The 23,311-nt window shown below is 41.0% G+C and overlaps 2 protein-coding genes across 3 annotated transcripts in view; both read left to right on the top strand.

Annotated features, from left to right (window-relative positions):
- PKHD1L1 (PKHD1 like 1) overlaps positions 1-7,078 on the top strand; it is a gene marked incomplete at both ends in the record, with an annotated part of 143,164 nt that extends 136,086 nt beyond the window's left edge. Inside the window, 4 exons of the mRNA XM_079901821.1 lie at positions 1,088-1,239; positions 1,637-1,783; positions 2,368-2,521; positions 6,780-7,078. Coding sequence (XP_079757947.1) covers positions 1,088-1,239; positions 1,637-1,783; positions 2,368-2,521; positions 6,780-7,078 — 752 coding nt within the window. The remainder of the gene's footprint in view (positions 1-1,087; positions 1,240-1,636; positions 1,784-2,367; positions 2,522-6,779) is intronic.
- A 14,101-nt stretch (positions 7,079-21,179) lies between these two features.
- The window catches only part of EBAG9 (estrogen receptor binding site associated antigen 9), a 30,777-nt gene continuing 28,645 nt past the window's right edge, over positions 21,180-23,311 (top strand). Inside the window, exons 1-2 of one of the 2 annotated variants that reach the window (XM_079901266.1) lie at positions 21,180-21,219; positions 21,791-21,872. The gene's annotated coding sequence lies outside the window, so the exon portion shown is untranslated. Of the gene's footprint in view, positions 21,220-21,486; positions 21,873-23,311 lie in introns of those variants that run through there. The other variant, XM_079901267.1, reaches the window with a different exon arrangement.

Raw genomic sequence — 23,311 nt, 5'->3', positions numbered from 1 at the left:
AAGAGTCTGAATCAACCAAAGAGACCTTTCCAAGGGACAGGGACTGAAATTCCCCAAGGGTGTGATTTTCAAAGTGTCGCGTGAAACCTGCTGCCCAAGAGCGTTGCCTCCTTCTTCCCGAGCACACTAAGCTTCAGGGCTTAGCCTTCATGGAAGAAACTCAATGATTGAAGTCCGTAAGGCATGACTCTGGATGTAGAAGGTGCTAGAATCGTAGCAACAGTACACCAAAACATCCTGGCTGCGGTTTCTTAAACGATCACTCTGACTACAGTGTATGGAACGGAGTGCAAGAGGGAGAGAATGGATACAAGAAAGCCAGTTTAAAAGCTGTTTTAGTATCTCTGCTGCTGATGGGTTAACTAGGATTTGCGCAGTGGAGGCAGATTTAGAAATTGAGAACTGATTAAATGGTGTGCAAGAGAGGTGAAGTAGAAGAAGGGTTCAAGCAAGAGTTCCAGGCTTCTGACAAAAGGAGTACAGCGTGTAGAGGTGTCCCTTCATAACATAAGGAGTGTTGGGGGGCAGTAGGTTTAAGAGGAACTGCCAAGCTAGAAAAAGGGAACAGAAACTACCTACCATGTTAGAATTAACCTTGAAAATTGTCAATGTCCAGAGCAAATAACCATTTTTTGTTAGTAATTTAATGCTAACGTTAGCAACTGATTAATTCATACTATAAATTCGATGATGTTAATTATCCTTCCATTCCACAATTAACATTCTATTTTTAAAAACTGATATGCGATGATAGACATACATGATAGTACTTCACTTCTAAACAAAAGATGACATAGGAAAGTAGTTTTCTCAGCATGCTCTCACTCATTTTTCTTGAATTTATTTTATCTACCTTTGTTTTTTCTTTAATTCCAGCTTAAGAAACATATTCTACTGAGTTTTTTATTTTCCTGACCTCCTTAGTATGACTTAGGCATGTTTAGCTCATGTACAGTTAGAGAGCTGTAAAATTCTGTAATTTGGATGGAGCAAGCAGCACAAACAAAAACGAAAGTGAGATATTCTCACATGTTCCCACTATTCCATATTCTTATAATCCTCATGTCATAACACCGTTTCCTCATAGGTCAGATGCTGTTATCTGAACTCCAAGAAACTGCTGCTTCTCTTGGACAAGCTGTAATTTTAGGAAAAACCAGTAGTATCCTTGGATTTAATATCTCTTCCATGTCTATTACCAGTCCTATCCCCAGCCCAAGTGATTCTGGCTGGATTAAGGTAAGAAAATGTGACTAGAAAAATGCATTTTAGCTATTTAAAACGTTGCTTATTTCTTATTTTAACTATTTTTCTATTTCAATACAATAATTTAGAGGGCATGTCTTTCTAATTTATTGTTGATTTTTTTTACAGTATTACTAAAATGATAAAGTAGTTGAAAAAGGAGCATATCTTCTAAAAATTATGTATTGGTATAAAATGTGCTTTGCTTTGACTATTTACAACAATGCTTCATAAATTTGCTCTAGAGGAAATACTATAATAATATTGACTTAATGTATTAAACATACTTTTAAATAAACAATGATATAACATTTAGCCTGGCTAAGATGAGTTTGCTACTGAATGTAGTTTATCATGTGAAAACCACTTCATCACTCATGACCATTTACAGGTGACTGCCCAACCGGTTGAAAGGTTTGCATTTCCTGTTCATCATGTGGCCTTTTTGTCCTCGCTGTCAGTGATCACTCAGCCGGTGGCAACACAGCTGGGACAGCCATTTTCTCAGCAACCTTCCGTAAAGGCAGTAGATTCTGATGTAAGTTACAACTCAAAGATTTATTTAAGTGGAAGAATTAAGCTATAAATTCTGGGGGGTGAACCGACTTCACTAATCCTGGTAGACTGGCAACCTAAGGATTGCACTGCGTTTTCAAACTTGGACTAATATCTATGACTATCACCTTTTACTGTTTTTTTTTTTCTTTTTTTTTTTTTTTAATTTTTATTTATTTTGCGGTACACGGGCCTCTCACTGTTGTGGCCTCTCCCGTTGCGGAGCACAGGCTCCGGGCACGCAGGCTCAGCGGCCATGGATCACAGGCCCAGCCGCTCCGTGGCATGTGGGATCTTCCCGGACCGGGGCACGAACCCGCGTCCCCTGCATCGGCAGGCGGACTCTCAACCACTGCACCACCAGGGAAGCCCACCTTTTACTGTTTTAAAAATGTTTCTTTTCAGTGAACTTGCTCCACTGCCCAAACTCTTTGTGCAGGAAAAGGAGCTTCTATAGATTTAAAATTTGAAATGAGGCATTAAAAAAAATAAAGTTCCAAATATCTTTCTTAAAAAAAGCATGGGAACAGGACAATTGTTATAATTCTCTACTATTTTTTTCTTTAGGGTAATTGTGTATCAGTTGGGATTACTTCACTGACTTTGAAGGCCGTACTAAAGGACTCCAGTAATAACCAAATCAGTGGTCTTAGTGGAAACACAACAATTCCATTTAGCAGCTGTTGGGCCAACTACACAGATCTTACTCTTCTTAGAACAGGTGAGTATACTATTTTGGTTCCTCACATATATACCCAACTTTGGGACAATTATAATTTGCTTTTAATGAGCAAAGCAGTCTATACTACACTGGTCAATAAATTATAGAAATCAAAATGTCTGGCTTACAAAAATACATTTAATATGCAAAACAAAGTGAAAAATAAAGTAAGCAATTAAGGGAATTAAAACAGGTAACTTGGGCTTCCCTGGTGGTGCAATGGTTAAGAATCCGCCTGCCAATACAGGGGACACGGGTTCGAGCCCTGGTCTGGGAAGATCCCACATGCCGCGGAGCAGCTAAGCCCGTGTGCCACAGCTACTGAGCCTGTGCTCTAGAGCCCGCGAGCCACAACTACTGAGCCTGTGTGCCACAACTACTGAAGCCCGCGTGCCTAGAGCCCGTGCTCTGCAACAAGAGAAGCCACCATAATGAGAAGCCCACACACCACAACGAAGAGTAGCCCCTGCTCGCTGCAACTAGAGAAAGCCCGTGCGCAGCAACAAAGACCCACCACGGCCAAAGATAAATAAATAAAATAAAATAAACAGGTTAACTTGAGGATGTACATCAAAATTATATCATGATTCGTATTTTCTTCTTTATCCACGTGTGTACTTTTCTAAATTTTCTCACTATGTGTGTATTACATTTATAATAAGAAAACTTATATAGATTTTTCAAATTCAAGAAAAGAAAGGATAATATAGTGTCATATAATTTTAATGGCCCATGCAGGAGTTCAGAGTTGGGCTGGAAGGTGGGTTCTAGTCTTTCTGAAAGCCAATGCAAAGGAGAAAACATGAGCATTACCATGATTCACAGTCCTCTGCAGATAGACCAGTTGCTGTGGAGAATCACAACTTGCTCTGAGGTCAGAGCAGATGTCTCCTATGAGTTCTCATGAAGTATACTCGTGATATCGCCAACACGTAAATACGTGATATCTTCAACAGTAAATACAGTCATAACTTCCACAGTGAGGTTTCTTATATTATCTTCATGTGGATTGATGGCATAACTCCAACTGGTAAAAGCCTTTCTACCAAGGCAAAAATATGTCCACAAAACAGGTCTCTACTGATGAGAGATTATTCAGTATCAAAAAGAATGAAATACACCGTGAGAGAAAACAGCCTTATGATGATGCTTACCCATGGAAGGCAGAAAAAGCAGGTCATCAAGGACAATACAGAGCCACTGGATCAACCTCCTCTGAAGTTCAAACAGTCCCCAGATTTAACAAATTTGACCTCATCATTAAATAGCTACAAACTGAAAAAAAAAGAGAAGAATGAAATAGACTCCTTGTACTGGAGACAGGCCTCCATTAATCTGTTTACCTCAACCTTTATAGGCCCTAACTCCTGCAAAAGTTTTATGGTGGTCCTCACTCTTCTAACCACTGTTATTTCAAACACACACACACTACAGGTCAGAATAAAAGCCAAAGTAAAGAGTAAGAGAAGTTAAAGAATATCTAACAATAATCTGGGGTTTTTTTTCCCCATAAGAACTAAATATCAAAAGCCAAAATCATTCCAAAAGAATTTTTTTCTTATTTGTTGTTTCCTCGTGCTTTGATGATGCCCTACACCAGAAAAGTTTGATCTGCCTACTGGGCAACAATATCTCAACCTAGAGTTTGATGGGAATCCAGTGGCAATGAGTTCAACATTGTGCTCTGGGACAAGTACCTGAAGTGTCCAGTAAGCCTGGTGACTAAGGACAGAGCCTAATTCGTTAACAGTCAGCCTAAATGGCGGTAGGACTGGGAGCCTTTTATGGGAAATGAGGAACTTGACAAGAACCCTGCCTGAGAGAAGGTTACCCACCTCCCCAGGAAGGTGGACTCAAGAGGTGCGCAGTGACAAAGACCCAACCTGAGGATCAAGGTCTCCAAACTACCACTTCCAAAGGCAATGTTCCACAGTAACGAGGGTCACTGGAATGCTGAAGCAGTAATGTAGGTTTTGACGTTTTTATGATAACAAAATAGTGCTCTCCTTTTATCCAGTATATTTTCTTTAAGAGTTCAAAGCTTCCCTTGGAGTGTCTATCTTATTTGCTATGGAGAACAGTCATTGTTTCTAATTCCCTTCCTTCCTTCCTGCCTTCCTTCCTTCCTTCCTTCCTTCCTTATTTCTTGCTTTCTGTCTTGCTTTTTTTCCATCAAGTGTAGGGTTTCAGTTCTCTGGTTGTGTATAGTAAGGAAGGTCAAATATAGTCATCTCTTTATTATTTTTAAATCAATTAGCCGGTTTTTAGATTAACTGTAAAACTGCAGTAACAACAAAGCAAATGAATAAAGCGTCTTGTAACACTTTCTAGTAGGTATCCCACTTAATTACTGCACTGTGGGAAATCCCCTTGCAGATTAGGTGAGCCTGACCGTGTGGTACCACACCCTGTTCTACTTATAGCTCCATACAGAGCAAGGCAGGGGCCACTGGGTAGAGAAGGCATGGGTCTCACACAGAAAATAAAAATGTGAGAAGTAGGTAAGAAAAAAGTGCAAGAAGAAAATAAACAGCTGAGACTGCATCTTTTGAGCAATCTGGATTCAAATAATATTACTAAAGGATAATAACACTGGGGACCCGTTTATTTAGCGACCTATGTGATACACAGCGCTTGTTTCAGTTTCTAATGCTGCTTAACAAACCAGCCCTAAATCTGATGGCTCAAAACAACAACGATTTCATTTGCTCACAATAACGAGGGTCAGGAATTTGGGATGGTTCACCTCTGTTGGATGATGTCTGGGCCTTCAGCTGGGATGGCTTGATTGGAGTCGTGTCACTGAGGTTTTGATCTTGGATTTTGGCTGAGTTCTTCACTTCTCCTCCATGGAATGGCCTCTCCACTAGCCTACCTTGGCATTCCTCACAATACAGCAGGAGAAAAAAACATAAAAACAAAGCAAAAATATCTAAATTCTTCACACATCAAAATCTTTAAGAAAATATATACCTGCCACAAAAATTCAGTTTTTTCAAACTGAAAAAAAGGATAGACTTAAAAACACCATTGTCATGAATTGTAACAGTGGCAGAATATTCTACGGAACAATGTCTATCCACCTTGAAAGTTATAGAACGCATTCCTATAGAAAGCACAATGTGGTCCATACATTCTCTCCTGAAAAAGAAAAGATGAATGAAAACAGAAATTATTATTTTTTAAGATAATAGAAAAAAAAAAACAGAAGAATGAAAACTTTGGAATTATGCCAAGTATTACACCTTCTGCTCTGTATAGTAACTGCTTTTTTTTTTTTTTTAGTTTGGCAGTTCACTTTATTTTTATTTTATTTTTTTTACATCTTTATTGGAGTATAATTGCTTTACAATGTTGTGTTAGTTTCTGCTGTATAACAAACTGAATCAGCTACATGTATATATGTATTCCCTCCCTCCCTATCCCACCCCTCTAGGTGGTCACAAAGCACGGAGCTGATCTCCCTGTGCTATGCGGCTGCTTCCCACTAGCTAGCTATTTTACAGTAACCACTATTAATGATAGCAGTAGTCCAAGAAGAAATTACGTCATGGAAAAATATATTGGTTAACTGATATTCAAAACTATGGGAAGATTTAACATATGGATTAAGAAATATTTAGATGAGTGTTTCACACTCTAAATATATCTAGCATGTGTTTCCTCAAGCTTGTCTACCTTGGGTAAAAGGAAAGGGATCACTATCTTGCAACACGCAAATAGCATCTGACTTAAAACAAATGTGGAAAACAGTTAAAAATTGCTGAGTCTAAGTCGAGGGCATATGGGTGTTTGTGGTACCATGCTTTCAACTCTTACGTTTGAAGTTTTTCAAAATAAAAAGTTCAGTATCCATCCCCACCTACCCCAACTGAGGCTGCAGCTTCTTCACTCCTCAGTCAAGTGTATGGGAATCAGACAGAGGTTCAGCACCCTCACCTCCCTTCCCTACTGTCCTTCATTTCAAACAGCCTCTGGGCACTAGGAAAGAACCCCTAAGAAGTAGGTACTGATGCTGCAGAAAGAAAATCTACCCAGAGTCCTCATGCCCATAGTTGTTGGGCAGATAGAACTCTTCTGACTCTGAGACCCTCTCTACACTTGTTTATACTTTAATTTATTTGACTCAATTTCCAAAAATACTTCGTTAAGGGTTACACAGTATTTGTAAGTCAATGAAAACCCAACTGGAATTGTACAAAAACAAACAAATAATAAAAGGAAGTCAGACACTGTGATGATTTTTTTTTTGCCCTAGGAAAAAATTTTAAGATTGAATTTATCCTGGATGACGTCGTTCAGGTGGAGTCCAGGACTTTCAGCCTAGCCGCGCAGTCTGTCTCTAGCAGCGGCAGTAGCGGCAGCGGCAGTGGTAGCAGCGGCAGCGGCGGTGGCAGTAGCGGCAGCGGCAGTGGCAGTAGCGGCAGTAGCAGCAGCAACAGCAAAGTGTCTACCGTGGGCACAGCTGCCCAGATAGTGACTACAGTAGTTAGCTGTCTGGTGGGAAGAGTGTTACTCTTGGAAATATTTACGACTGCAGTTTTGATTTTGAACTGAATTCTCGGTAAGCACAGTTCACTTTTTCTATGTTTGTCTCCACATACAGAGGTACCAGAAAATGTTTACTAAATAAAGACTGAGTGCAGCATAGCATGACAGACAGAAAGACACTATCTCAGCCATTGAGAAAGTTAGAGCTTCAATAGTAGAGACAAGACCACCCTATGGAAATGTTATTCACACTGTAGGATGGCGTATAAGAGTGCGGGGGAATGAGAAATGCAGGTTACATCGGACTCTTTCAGTTGCAAAGGGCAGAAGCTCAGCTCCAATTGGTAGCTCCAAGCTCAGCAATAAAGTGAACTCACTTAATTGAGAAGTCCAGAAGTAGTCTGATTTCTGCCACAGTGAGAACCAAGGGCTCAAATGACATCATCTAGAACCTGTGTCTCTCCGTCTCTCAGCTCCATTCTTCTTGGTGGCAGATTCACTCCCAGGCAGACTCTTCATCAGGCGCCCCAACCCTCATGGTACAGGTACCACCAGCATCTTCATGTTTACAGTCTACTGGCCCAACAGCTAATCCAGAAAGAGCAAACCTCTTTCCCAGCACTTCCAGCAAAAGTCCCAAAGCTATGTCATTGACCTGGCTTGGGCCACATACCCATTCCTGAACCATTCGCTGTGGCCACGAGTTGCCGTGAATTTGAGATGGGGTAATAATTTAGAAGAATACTGAAGTATTTCAGTAGTAGAAGCCAAGACTAGATTTTAAATTTAAAAATAAAGAAGGTCAAGATGAAAGGAAACAATAAGGCTGGTTCTAGGAGTAGCAGAACAACTGGAGGCTGGGGCTTCAGGAAGAAATAATCCGTTCTTCCCTCCTCATGGTAGAAACTAATTAGAAACCAGCTGTCAAGGGAAAAGGACGGTTTGAAGAGACCCAGCCCTGGCCTCTTAAAGCTAATATAGCAGGGTGGGTTTGGAGCTGAGGGACAAAAGGTAAAGACCAACACACAGTTATTGTGTTTTAATACCTGTTTTCCTGTCTCCAGAATTCCAATAAAAGTAAAACTTGTTGTCTATTTTATAATAGCGTGATAGGTATTGCTTAAGTTCAGTTGTTTCTTCCCAGAAACATTAAAATATAAGGTATAAGTACTCCTTATTATATATTTGTTCATTTTGTGTTTCCTCATTAAATGCATTTTTATCCTAATTATCTTCACTGACTTTCTTCCTACTCGTACTTGACAACTTTGGGATTTTACAAAATTCAGAAAATTCTATTTTCAAGTCATTAGTAAATGATATTCTTCTTGGTGTTTTTTAGGACATTTTTTCCAGGTAAAAAGTTAATCAACAGCTTCCCCTTTGCTACTAAATAATCTATCATTCTTCAGTTAAGACATAAGAAGACTTAAACACTATTGTCTTAGTCCTTTCAGGTTGCTATAACAAAATACCAAAGACTGAGTGGCTTAAAAACAACAGAAATTTATTTCTCACAGTTCTGGAGGCTGAAGTCTGAGGTCAGGGTGCCAGCATGGTCAAATGAGGCCCCTCTTCTGGGTTGCAGACTTGTCACTGTATCTTTACATGGTGTAAGGCAGGGGTTCTGTGGGGTTGCTTATAAAAATACTAATCCCACTCATGAGGGCTCCACCCTCAAGACCTAAGCACCTGTCAAAGGCTCTACCTCCTAATACCATCACATTGGACATTAGGCTTTAAAACATATGAATTTGGGGGTGGGGCATGTTCAAATCATAGCCCATTGATGAAATGAAATTATGGGTTTTTTATAACTTTGCATTCTGAGTTAACAGTATTTTACTTTTAAGAGAGTTATGAAATTACACTAAATAAAATGACAAAACTTGAATGTGAAAAATACAATATATAAGCACCACTATTCTCTCTCCATGGTTCCACACAAAAGCACATTAAATTGGTAAACTCTGAAATACTAAGTTTTGCCTTATTAACCATACCATGAAATATTAGAAAAAGTTAAAATTAATAAAACATACTTTAAAATCACACTATATTTTCTTAAAAATATTTGTATTGTTTTCGCTTTTCAGGAAGCAACTGAAGTGCTATTCTGAAGAACAGGTTGAAAACCAAATACAAGAACTGCTTATTTAAGAGGTACTTTGTTGCACAATAAAAAGTCTGTAGCATTTTCAAGAAAATATACTAAAAATATTTTTGTAATATATAAAATGTATTACTTAGTTTTAATCACAAAAATCAAATTTCTTCAAAATACAAATTTCTTTTGATTCCTTATGATTGTATGTACTTATTTCATCCAAAAAAAAAAACTTTTAGAAATTTTTGATTTGTAAGCAGATATACCACCTCCAAGTTGCTGTACCAACAAATCATGAAATACTTTAAATAGTTGAAAGAGCTTTCTAGTTTTGACTTAACTTCTTTAGATCAGATTGGAAGCATTCTGAATTTTTGTATGTACCGGGGGATCTGCTTTTCTCTATCCATTCATAAGACTCTAATTTTCATAGATCTAAGCCATTTTCATTTCTAAGGATTTTGGAGAAATGAGATTGTTTTAGACGATCTCATTTCAGATTGTCTAAGTTGCTGTTTTTCAGATCCACAGGAATTCTAGATTATCCTAGATTTCTGGGCCTGCCAACACTGGCCAGTCGTCTAAGAAGAGTTTCATTGGTGTCCCTTGTTTGAACAAGTCCAGACTCCTCTGCTTACCCCTCCTTCCCACTCAAAACTGTCACTACTAAGAGTGTGACCTCCTGCAACCCAAGGCTACACCAGAAGAGATACTTATTTTCAAGAGGATAAAATTAGGGAATGCAAAAAAAAAGCCACAAATTAATGTAGCTAAACTAACCAAAAGCTCTCATACTATAAAAATTGGAAAGAAAAGTTGAAAAAGAAAAATTGAAATAGAAAAGTCTAAAGGAAATGCTATATTTAGAGGAATAACCCCAATCAAAGCTTTGTGGCCATGTCCTGAGCAAGTAGAGTTGGTATTCACAAAAGTTACCTTCCAGCAAGTGACACTCAGGAAGCATTTGGAACAGCTGAGAGAATTCAATGAAACCCAGAGCTTTTTCTACTGTGTACCGTTTCCTAGAATGCTCGCCCCAGGTCATTGTTAACCTTGCTTAACAAAAAACTATTAACATTTACCATGTAGTAAATCCAAATATCTTTGTAGATATTTGGCATTTTGTTCAGTCAAACAAACATCTATTTAACATTTGCTAGATACCAGGCATTCTAGTGAGACTGCAAGGAATAAGATGCTGTCTTCACCTTCCAAGGATCTACAAGGTAGTTGAGGAAATAGTGGTGGAAAAGGTGATACACAAAACACAGAGATACAGTATCGTATGTGAGAGAAAGAGACATAGGGTGCTGTAGGGGCACAGAGGAGGGGCACTTGGCTGGGGGTAGGAGCATCCTGTGAGTGTGAGGATGGAGATGGACGAGGGACAGATTGCAGAAGAATATGATGCCTGAGATGAGTGGTAAGGAATAAAGCATGAGATTAGCCAAGGAAGAGTGTCCTGACAGAAGGTGTGGGGGTGAGAACAAAGGCTGAAATACCATTAGATAGTGAGTTCCTTGAAGGCAGTAAGGCTCTTCCTTAGTAAGCATTTCTCTTGCCCTCTTACGAAATGTCTGGCACTAGTAGATGCAGACTCACTGTTGAGTGGATGAATGAAGCATGGAGCACGGGGGAATCAAGAAGCCGTCTCGTTACTGGAGCACCAGTACGCTCCCTTCAGTGGGAACAGCTTTCATGTCCAGAGAACACGAATTAGTCCACACCACTGGTTAATTGAGGACTCTCATACTTCCCTCCGTTCCAACCTTAGAGGTATGGGGAGGAGGACAGAGAGACCCAACAAGAAAGACTTAAAAATCAAGTTTTCTAATGCAAATTCAGTTTACTCTACATTTCAGGACATTTCCTTTCACTGAGAAAACTAAATTCCAAGAACTACAATTGTAGCATCTATGGAACAAATTCCTACATTCGGTTTCTGGGAGATGCAAAAATATTCTTCACATCTGAACACTGTGAAAGCCACAAAATTGGCCACTATCTGTAGTCCTTCCTTACCTCAAGTTTTAATTCAGTCCACTGGAAACTTTTTGTCAGAAATTTTCCATTGGGGCTTCCCTGGTGGTGCAGTGGTTGAGTCCGCCTGCCGATGCAGGGGACGCGGGTTCGTGCCCCGGTCCGGGAAGGAAGATTCCGCATGCCGCGGAGCGGCTAGGCCCGTGAGAAATGGCCGCTGAGCCTGCGCGTCCGGAGCCTGTGCTCCGCAACGGGAGAGGCCACAACAGTGAAAGGCCCGCATACCGCAAAAAAAAAAAAAAAAATTCCATAGATTTTTAATAAAGAACTTTTCAAATGTAACAGAGCAAGGGCTTGTGGGCCTGCAGCACAAAAAGCCAAACTCTGACAGGTGATGTTTGCTGCAAAGTAAGGATTTATTTGCAGGGTGCCAAGCAAAGAGAAAGGGCAGCTCAAAAGACTCCCAAACTCCCTGATGGCTTTTAAGCAAGTGTTAGGGGAGAGGGTCTTAGGATGCCTGATCAGCTCCAGGACATTCTGGCTCATTGGTTGGTGGGGAGGTGATGTTTCCGGAATCTCATTGGTCGGTGGCTCCAGTCAGTCTGGGGTGTACGTGCTTGTAGTCAGCACGTAGTCACCATCCTCCACTGGGTGGGGGGTGGGGGTCTTAGTTTTTACTAAACAACTCATAGATATGCATCTGATTGTTATTTATATTCCTTCAGCAGGAACTAGGAGTCGAGTCTTGTGACTCTTGTTCTAATCATCAACTGCTCCAGTCTGCTCTTTGGAACTTAGCAAAGGCCTAGGAGCCTAAAGCCTTTTTTCTGCAAATAAGAAATGGGGGACATGGAGGGACTTTTGTACCTGGGAAGGCCCCACAGGGTCCTGCTTGGTTTCAGTCCCCCTTTTTCTTTGATACTCCTCCATCCTGAGGGGAACAGGGATGGGACAAGAAAGGGAATAAGGTTTTAGATAGATTAACCATAAACTTCGCAGGGGAGCTCGGTTTTAAGGGGACTGGGTTTCACTAATACAAGTCATTTGAGAATAAAAGGAATTTCTAAATTTTTGCTTCTTAGCCACAGACTTTGTTAAAAAGTTCCTGATTTAACTTCTTTAGGTTTCTGGCTGTCTGCTTTTAAAATTTTTCTAAAGTTATTATAGTACATACCCATAATTATTTATGCCAGATAAATTACAATTTTAACTACTAGTGTTTTTTTTTTTTACAGCTTTATTGGAGTATAATTGCTTTACAATGGTGTGTTAGTTTCTGCTTTATAACAAAGTGAATCAGTTATACATATACATATATCCCCATATCTCCTCCCTCTTGCATCTCCCTCCCTCCCACCCTCCCTATCCCACCCCTCCAGGTGGTCACAAAGCACCGAGCTGATCTCCCTGTGCTGTGCGGCTGCTTCCCACTAGCTATCTATTTTACGTTTGGTATTAACTACTAGTTTTTAAAATGCCTAATTGTTATAAATCCGTGGGCAATATGGCTTCACATAGCCTTCATTCACAAGCTGGCTACTTTTTTTTTTTTTTTAATAATGTTTCTCTGAACAATCCTGCCTTAGAAATTTGTGTTTAAATTTTTAAAAATACTTCTAAACGTAACAAGTGGGTATTTAGCTGTTGAGCAAGTCATTTAAAAATACTTTGTGTGTTAGTACTGTTTCTCCAGGATCTGAAAGATTCATAAAGTAAATATGATGTTCCCATTTTGGTCAATATAAGGAAGAGAGAATAAAGAGGTAGTAAGAATATCTTCCTGTATTTCTGATAATAAGTAAAACATTTATGTCTTGTACTATTGTCTCTACTCTTTTCTCAGCTGCATCACCTTCTGATCATTGCAATGATTTCTAGGTGGTCTACCTACTTTTACCTCTTCTCCATTTTATCCTGAAGAGTGCTAGCTAAAATACTACTAGTACTACTACTAATAGTAATAACAATAACAATAATTAAAGATTTACCACATCTTTACTACATTGAGTGTTCTACGTGGACTCTTTCCTTACATTTAGGCTATGAAGATATTATCCCCTTTTCCAGATGAGGAAACAATACAGCAAAAGATTAAATTAAATGCCCCAGTTCACAGAGCTTTTAATGGTAAAGCTGGGATTCAAATCTAACTCCAGATCTCAGCTCCAACATTTAATTGCCTCCCACTTTTCCCCAAGCAGGAGAAAGTGTTTCACTGTGAAGAGAGTTTTCAGAAAAACATATTTAGGTCCAAATTCATGTTCAAATTCTAGTTTAAATTTTACCACCTCTATGCCCTCAGGCAAGTTCTTAGTCTCCTTTATTTTCAGTATCTTCACCTATAAAATGTGGGAAATATCCTACCTTGAGGACCGATTATCATATATAAGGCACCTAACCCAGTGCCCAACAGGTGGTAAGCTCTCAGTAAAAGGTAGCCACTCCTGTTATTGTTATAACCATAATGTTGCCTATATTATGTCATTCGCTGGCCCATAAACCATTAGGCTCCTTATTGTACCAGAACAGTACCTAGCATGTAATGAACACAATGTGAGTGTTAATTATTAGAAACACTGGCCAGGTACAGGGCCATGAAGAACAAAGACTTTCTCAGCAGTGAGTGCAGCGAGAAATGACCAATTTGTGTACAGTGAGGTTTTTGTTTTGTTTTGTTTTGTTTGTGGTACGCGGGCTTCTCACGGTTGTGGCCTCTCCCGTTGCGGAGCACAGGCTCCGGACGCACAGGCTCAGCGGCCATGGCTCACGGGCCCAGCCGCTCCGCGACATGTGGGATCTTCCTGGACCGGGGCACGAACCCGTGTCCCCTGCATCGGCAGGTGGACCACTGCACCACCAGGGAAGCCCTGTACAGTGAGTTTTTATAAACAATATTGTGGCATCTTCTAGGGACTCTCCTTAAAAGATGGCTATTATGCATCCCTTTGCCCTTCTGCATCCTTTCCTGTTTTTCCCGCCTAATGGAGCAAGACGTCTCCTTGCACCAGGAAAACAAATGCCAGCCCCTTTGGGGAGGATATAGAGAACTCAGGTGAAAAGAGTTTGGGCCCCTGACCATAGCAGCCTTTGCTGTTTCAGGGTTTCATTGCTACTCTGCCAGAGTCCTAAGCCTAACTGATACATCTCCTGGTTTCATCAGATTCCTGAGGTGGCAAAACGTGAAAGGAACAAGAGCATAGGGAATTCATCCTTTCTACAGGGAAGGTGGGCAGAGGCAATGCCAGGGCAAGGAAATGGTTTCAAATAGCTCATACTTTTTTTTTTTTTTTTTTTTTGGCTGTGTTGGGTCTTGGTTGCTGCACGAGGGCTTTCTCTAGTTGCGGTGAGCGGGGGCTGCTCTTCGTTGCGGTGCGTGGGCTTCTCACTGCGGTGGCTTCTCTTGTTGTGGAGCACAGGCCCTAGGCGTGTGGGCTTCAGTATTTGCACCTCGCAGGTTCTAGAGCGTAGGCTCAGTAGTCATGGCGGCACGGGTTTATTTGCTCTGTATCATGTGGGATCTTCCCAGACCAGGGCTCGAATCCGTGTCCCCTGCATTGGCAGGCAGATTCTTAACCACTGCACCACCAGGGAAGTCCCAGCTCATACACTTTTGAAGTTATTATCTGTATCCTCCAAAACAGAGATGCTTAAACCTTGATCTGAATCCATGTGTATTTGGTTTGGGAAACCCATCAGAAACCATTGGAGGGGAACTTCTCAGGTGGCCCAGTGGTTAAGAATCCGCCTGCCAACGCAGGGGACACGGGTTTGATCCCTGGTCCGGGAAGATCCCACATGCCGTGGAGCACCTAAGCCCATGTGCCACAACTACTGAGTCTGTGCTCTAGAGCCCACCAGCCACAACTACTGAGCCCACTTGCTGCAACTACTGAAGCCCGCGTGCCTAGAGCCTGTGCTCTGCAACAAGAGAAGCCACCGCAATGAGAAGCCCGCACACCGCAACGAAGAGCAGTTCCGGCTCGCCGCAACTAGAGGAAGCCCGCGCACAGAAACAAAGACCCAACACAGCCAAAAATAAATAACTAAATTTAAAAACATTAAAAAAAAAGAAAGAAACCATTGGAGGGTCACACCCTTCTTCCATTCTCATCAGTGGACATTTTCAGCTTCCTCAGGTTGCCACCAGCTGACAAGAAGTGTTCAATCTCTAGTGAAAGAAACATAAAGATTTATCCCTGCCAACTTTGCCTCCCCAGAGAGTAGCTACAGGCACAATGTGTAAGACCAAAAAAGAAGGGGCCTGCTGTCAGCGTTATAGTAGGTATTGATACTCGAATACTTGTGGGCAGTCTGCCCAGCTACAAACCTCTTACCACACTAGTTGCAGGCTCTGATACACTACTCTAGTTATTATGATCAGATCATGCTAAAATTAGAAAGCTCTTTAGGAAAAACTGTTCTTCCAAGAATTCTGTTTACCCCTGACAAGCTGATTTTATTAGGGAAATTCCTTTCAGTTAAGGGCTGTGTGTTCTATTGATTCCTCTAACATGCTTAGCACACACTGTGCCCATGGTAAGTGTTGAGTAAACTGTTTAATTAAGCAAGTGAATAGACAGCATGATGAAACTTTTCCTCTATGAGATTTTTGAGATAAAGAAACCCTACCAAAATATAACAGAAATTGCACTGTACCTTGACTTACTGCCTTAACATTTCAAATAACAGTGTATAAAATTCACACCCAGTTAGAGACCACTAGTTACGATTGCCATGGTAATGGGCTCTGTGCCTATGAGCAGAAAAAAATAATTCCTTTTGGGCAGGATACTTATGAGTGTGTCTGGCTATGTGGCAAGATATTTTCCTTTGGTTTTTCTTGAGAGTAATGTATGTATTTAAGCAGATGATCCTTTATACATGTAAATTCTCCCTAGGAAGAGAGAAAATAAATAAGTTCTTTATACTGAAAACTTCTAGGATGATTATAATATGGATTTAATTCTCACTTATAAAGGGTTTAATTTCAAATAAAAATTAGAGCAAGGAATACATATTTCACTGTGAGGAGGTAATTTTCACTGTATGAAATGTACATCTTATACAGACAAATACCTTTAACAAGAATTGCTGATATGTCTAATATTTTAAAGGGCCAGAGGTGGTCAGAGAATGGTCCAAGAGCAGCACTTTGAAATTAAGAGATTAAAAAGCAACAGTCAAGGGACTTCCCCGGCGGTCCAGTGGGTAAGACTCCTTGCTTCCACTGCAGGGGCCATGGGATCGATCCCTGGTCGGGGAACTAAGATCCCACAAACTGCGCAGCCAAAAAAAAAAAAAAAAAACCAAAAGCAAAAATCGAGACAGTATCTTCCTAAGTGAATTTGCATTAATGGACAACAACAAATCTCTATTTTGAACAGGAGCGTTAGCATGAAGAAGTATGTGCTTGAAAAATATTTCTATTAATCATGCAGTGACGTACTGAGCTGAACTAGAGGATCAAAGATCATTATGATAATCCTGGTGTGCTAAAATAATAGACACTGAGAAGAAAAAATGGACGAAATTTGGCAACAGATAGTATTTTGAGAAAAATATCCAGTGAGTAGTGAGAAACAGCATGAAGAGGGAAGGGTAGGGCTGTAGGTGCTTTTGTTCTAATAGCTACTCTTTCACTCTACATCTTTAAAGCAAAGAGGCAAAGGAGGTGGGGGGTGAACTCAGAGCACAGCTTCAAAGCTGAGTGTTCCTTCCTCTTTTCCCCTTTTTAACATGTTACTAATAAATATGTCTATTTCTGCTTGCTGATGACACAAAATTCACCTCTGTTTTCCTTAGAAGCACTATTCCTTGTTGTGAGCTAAAAGAAGATTCAGGGACTTGAAGAGGATTATCCTGTACATCTAAGAGCTTTCATTGATTTTATTGCTTTGTTTCCAACACATTTCCATGTACATTATGCCACTTACTTTGCCAAATAAATCCATAAGGCAGGAATTATTAGCCTGATTTTGCAGGTGAGAAAAGGCTCAAACTTGTTCAAGAACAAAGCCATAATGTCCATCATGCTATAGCTGAATGGAGTAGGCTTTCATTGTTGATTCAGTGTTGCTTTAAGTTTTCAATTCACATGTTAGTCATGTTATAAACTGTTATGTTATATTGGTTGAATGAATCATATTTACTGTTAGAAATAGTAAATGGCATTAGATTGCCAGGTCCGCTCAGATCAAGTCTACTTAACTCATAATATAGCTGAATTATATTATAGCTCTGATAACAATATGGGCAGTGCCAAGAGGTATTACACTGCTGAACCTCACTACTGAAACATAATAATGAAGAGTTCACCCCATTTTTTCATATGAATCCATTTCTGAAAATAAGACATGGATTATTTTTCTCCATTCCTATCCAGACATCTTCTAAAGGGACTTGGTTAACTCTTAATTATTCTTAAACCTTGAGTCTTCCTGTATTTAGCAATAAAAATTACTACTAATTGAAGATATGCTATAGAAATAATGATGAAACATATTTATTTAAATCCTTCACAGAATGTTAATTTTCTTTTAATAGAAAAGAAATTAAAAAGCTGCTTCAGGGTTTTTGGTTTCTCTATTAAGCAATTGATCCTAACTATTAAATGGTGATTATGGATATTAAGAAATAAATTATGGTTTTCCATAACATTAAAATGTACTATTTTGAAAGCAAGCAAAATTCTCTAGAAAAGAAAGATCAATAAATCAATCCATTAAAATTATCACCAGATAATCCTTTGCTTTCAAATGTATCTGTTCAAAACTGTCACTCTATAAGCTACAAGGCTTTGTTTTGCTTGATCAAGAAATTAATGTGACTTTACGATCCGTATTCAACCGTGAACAGCTGCTCATCAATAAAAAGCCATTAATGTCCAAGTCAGAACAGCAGGTCTAAGATTGTGCTTAAGGAAAAAACCATCCCTTCAGTGAAAAGCCAGGGAACTGAGTTGGGAAAGACCTGGAAGCCCTGGGCTGTGTTTGCAAGGTCTGCCCTACCTCCCAGGCAGGGATGGGAGGTCAGTTGACAAGACACTACTCAGAGCCAGCTGGAGAATTCAGAACAAGGAAGCCTATCCAGGCTTTGAACTGGGAGAGTAAGTGGTGTGTTGGAAGCTGATAGAATGAAAATAATCAAGCTGGTGATTGGGGATTGGGCAGGCAAATCAGAAGACTTAAAGTGGGCAAAATGGTCCTGACACAGAGCAGGTATAATTAACTGTACCCCATGAAAAAGAGGCAATCCAAAAAGAAATATTTCATATATCAGGTTCTATCCCTTATGCCCCTCCCACTTGACATTTGGTGGTCCTCCTCCCCACTCCACCCAAGCCTTGGGCAGAGAACAGGACTGCAAATTGCACACTGCCAAGAGTGGTCCCCAAGCAAGACCCCAAATTATTGGCACTTATGATCCCCAATTGTGGGATTACTACTCAACAACTAAAGATGATTTTTATTTTTTATTTTTTTTATTTTTTTGCGTTACACGGGCCTCTCACTGTTGTGGCCTCTTCTGTTGCGGAGCACAGGCTCCGGACGCGCAGGCTCAGCGGCCATGGCTCACGGGTCTAGCCGCTCCGCGGCATGTGGGATCTTGCCGGACAGGGACACGAACCCGTGTCCCCTGCATCGGGCAGGCGGACTCTCAACCACTGCACCACCAGGGAAGCCCTAAAGATGATTTTTAAGTATTCTTTTATAGGTATTTTTAAAGTAAATTTTAAGTTTGCAGACTTTAGCAAGCTTTCTGTTTGTTTTGTTGTTGCGCTGGAAAACAAGTATTCACTATTTGTTTCTGGAAAAATATGTACCTTTTGTTTCATTTGCAAATGGAAAATTTAATAAAGAAAACTGAGGAATAATTAAAAAAGAAAAGGAAGAAAAGACCATAGGGATATAATAAATAACTTGAAGCAAAGATACACATCACTAAGGAAAAGCATTTTGAAAACATGCTCATGTCAAGATGTAAACTAGCCTGGATTTTTGATTTTGGGAATCAAAAAAAATTCTAGAAATTTTGAATTATTGGAACTTAGGCATTTGAAGAGTTTAAGGGCTAGAACAGGTGTTTAAGGGACTGTGGAGGGTCAAGTGGACTTAGGGAGCTGTAGTTACTGGGAATGATTTAGTAGTAATGTAGTACTAGTAGCAGGCAGTAACAGCTCTTATTTAAGAATGCTTGCTATGCACCAGGGTCTGCCCTAAGAGCTTTGTAAGCATTGGCCATGAAGTAGGCACTATTATGGCCACTTTACTGATGAGGAAACTGAAGTTTAGGGATATAATAACTTATCCAAGGTTACACAGAATAATTCCAGAGCAAAGTAATAAACATTCTTTTTCTTCCCCTCCTGAGGATAAACAAGTTAAATTATTAATAGAAATGTGGTATAGACTGGGGTGGGGGGAGGGGGTGGAGGTACTGGAAATTTAAGTGGGTAGGTAAGTGCTGGTCAGGGTGACAGAACGAAGGTAGTTGTAGCCAAAAAAGAGGTTAAAAAAAAAAAAAGGCTGGTTGAGGAACAATTTGCATGAACAGCTTTCAGTCTTTGACCAACATAAACTTCTAACCTCCCTCACCAGTCACTTTACAACAGTGGAGCAGATACTTTTCTGAGGGCCCCTTACCAACAATAGCAAAGGATCCTAGCCTTTTAACAGCATACAGGATGAAAAGAAACAAAAAACAATCAGGCTTCAAAGACAGAACCATACAAAAAGAACACCTTAATTTGGAAGGGTGGCTAGCTCGGTAAGCCAGGAACAAATGCAGGGACACGGTGAAGTAACACTTTTTAACTTCCAGTTAAAGGAAATTCAATCAAAAATTACCAGCAGGAGCCTACATTCTGAATTAAACTCAGCGCTTCGCACCCCTAAAGTTGTGGAATGATTGAGATCTGGCCAGATCCATCATTTTGAGACAGCTACGGCTCCCTCATTTTTTGCAATCTAAACACGTATTTCTCTTGGTCCCATCTGGTAGGGGGATTCTGTGGATTTAAGGAAAGGGGGCATGGTTGGAGCGGAGGCACTGTGTATAGAAACTAGAGCAACACGGGACGAGCCCAGACACTCAGCAAAAAAAGCAGTCTATATAGCCAGCAACGGTCACAAAAATCCTACTCCTGACCAAGCCCAGGCAGCTGCCACGCCGGCCTCCCCCACTCACCCCGCCCCCCAACGCTCATTGGCTCTCAGCCCCGACGCCGGACCCGCAGCCTCTCGCCTATTGGGCCAGACAGGACCTGGGGCGGGGTGCGGAAACAAGAGTTTGGGACTACTGAGAGCCGCCTTCGAGGGCTAAGGAGAGGCAGGAGGTGGGACTGGGGGAGGGTTTCCCGACCAGGGGGCGACTATGGCAGCTGCGCGGCGGCAGCGGCGGCTGAGACGGAGCGCGCGCCCGGCTTTGAATGAGCGGGGCTGGGACTGAACCGGCGGAGCGCAAGCTCGAGGAAGCGACCGGCAGCGCGCGTGCGCGCGCCCTGTGTGCGCGCGCAGCCCGCGGCAGCTCGGAGCCTCCGCCGGGCGGGCGGGGAGGGGGAGGGGCAGGTGAGTGTGTGCGGCTCGCGCGCCCTCGAGGGGCTTCCCTCCCCCACCCCCATTCCGATCCGGACCCGGGTCTTGGCGGGGGGGGGGTGTCCTCTGCCCTTCCCCAGTTAGCCCTCGTCTCTGCCCCGCACTTCCCGCCCTCCCACCTTCCTTTTCGGCCCTCCACCCGGTTTCCCCCCACCGAGGCCGACTGCCACTCTATGGTACTGTTTCCGGGTCAGGCTGACCTCTGGGGTGAGGGAACCGCGACCCGGAGCGGCCCCCGGGCGTGCAGCCCTCACCATGCGGGCTCACGCGTGGGAGACCGTGCTGCGGGGCTCCAGCCGGCATTCCCGGGTCCCCAGATTCGTCCCCCACAGGGAAATTTGCCCGTTCTTCCTGCCCTTCCTCTACAGGCCTTGCTCCTTACCAAGCAGATTTTTCTAAAATCCAAGTCCCAGTCCACTTGGCACCCACTTGGAGCAATTGAGAGCGTTTTCACCAAACGCCGTACATATGGCGTCGGATTGTGCAACCTGAAAACGCTCCTGTTGGTTTTCGCATCTGTACAGTGGGTATGATTTTTTTTATCAGACAATTTCAAGTGGGTAATCTGAAGTTAAAACATTTTAGTTATGAAACTCGTTCCTTTTGAGCCTTTCAGGAGACTTTACTCTGCCTTTGTAAGAGCCTCAGTGGTATTTGAGGGCCTGACTTTGAGTTGCCTTAGATGGTCCAGTGTTCGCCCGCTCTCACGTTCTACTTCTAGTTCCCCTTCTCTTGCCGCTACCGAACTTTGGTTTTTCAAATTTAAGTGAGGTCAGGTGGTTTTATTTTTGGAGCCTTGTGATATACCTTAACCTACTTCAGAGATTTACAAACTTAATTTGAGGATATTCTGTACTGTACTAGATTATATGGTGTTTCAAATTTTGGTATTAAAAACATTCAAAAATATAGTTTTAGAAATACAGCAATTAGTGACTTGTTTAGTGTGTACCAACATAGATTTCGGCTTGGCTTATTTAACAGTTTGTGAGATAGTGACTCTACTGAAAAGATCTCGCCAGCAGTTTACATGGAATTACAGGGAGGAAGGATACATTTAATCTTTCAGTTTCTAATGCATTTTTTTTTTAATTGTAGGTGAATCTTTTTCACTTGACACAGCCAAGCTGTCACTCCTGTTGACTTCCTAAGAGATGTCATTTGTCCAAAAGCGCTGAGGGTAGGTTGCTTTATGGTTCTGAACCTTATTTCGGCTATATCTCAAGTTTTTGTATTTTTGTAGTAATTTTTAAGGAAACTTTAACTTTAAAATTAGATTATATTAGCATATTTCAGTTCTAGAAAGTATTTCGACAGAGTAAAAATGCAAGTAGCTTAAGATGTGTACTTCTCAGATTGGTGATCTAGAGAGCGTTTCAAAAATCAACTGAGGCAATGAGTGTAAAATTTAAGAAGAGGTTTCTTAAATGGGATGTGATGTGGGAAGAGCCTGGGCTTTGGGGTCAGTCTCTAACTTCTGGGTGAGTGAATGTGAACTTCACTAGCAGTTGAACCTCATCTGTTAAATGGGAATAGTGAAACTCACCTCCTTTGTTTGTCTTTAGAATTCCAGTGAGGCCATAGAAGGTACATTGTCTAGAACTATATTGAGTGCTCAAGGAATGATAATTTCCCTTCGTTCAACAAATATTTGAGTACCTACAATGTGCTTAGCATTGGCTAAGACCTAGAAATACCAACTGAGCAAGACTGATGGGGCCCTGCCTCCCTAGTTTTTTGCATTGTCACTGGCTTGTGACAGTTGAGCAGCGTACACAGGGTTTCTGTGTACTGGGTCAGTAGTGTTTCCCATCACCCGGGGTAGTATCTGTTACATAGTAGGTGCTAAATATACGTGTGTGTGATACACACACACACACACACACACACACACACACACACACACAGAGAAATGAATTGGAACATTAAGTAAATATGGGTCCCAAAGAACTGATTCCTGCCTTCAAGTCAGTGTAATTGATAAAATCGAAAGTATTACTTGATGGTTAACATGATTGCATTTTCCCCCATTTCAGTTGCAATTGGTTGGAAAATTTATCTTGGAAATTATAATACCATCACTGAATTACTAAAAATGCTTATTATTAGTGAGGTATTCTTGGCTTTTGAATTAAATAGACCTAGATTTGAATCTAGATCATTGGGTGTGGGAACATGGAAACATGAGCTTACTCTCTGCTTCAATTCTATGAAAAGAGAGCAATAATATCTATCTCATAAGATGGTTTTATGGTGAGATAATACTTAAGTAGTGCTTGGCACATAGTAGCTAGTCAGTGAATATTAGTTTTTCTCTTTTATTAATCACAAAAGCAACTTTTCCACAGAATGAGGATATTCTTAATTGCTAGGGAGAGAATTCTATTCTGGTGTCAATAATAGTCCCACTTTCTGATTTACTATTGGAACAAAACTTTAAATTTTATTTTTAGTTACCATTAAAGTCATTCAATTTGACAAATACTTATTGAACAATGACACACAGCAATATTTGTGGCAGAGCGATGACCGTCGTTACCAAGCCTTTATATGAAACTTATTCTCAACTCTTCATTCATGTAAATCCTGAGACCGACTCTTTTCCCCAGTCCTTAAATA

This window comes from Stenella coeruleoalba, assembly GCF_951394435.1.
Source record: "Stenella coeruleoalba genome assembly, chromosome: 17".
NCBI classification, from domain to species: domain Eukaryota; kingdom Metazoa; phylum Chordata; class Mammalia; order Artiodactyla; family Delphinidae; genus Stenella; species Stenella coeruleoalba.
This window is presented reverse-complemented; position numbering and strand designations above follow the sequence as displayed.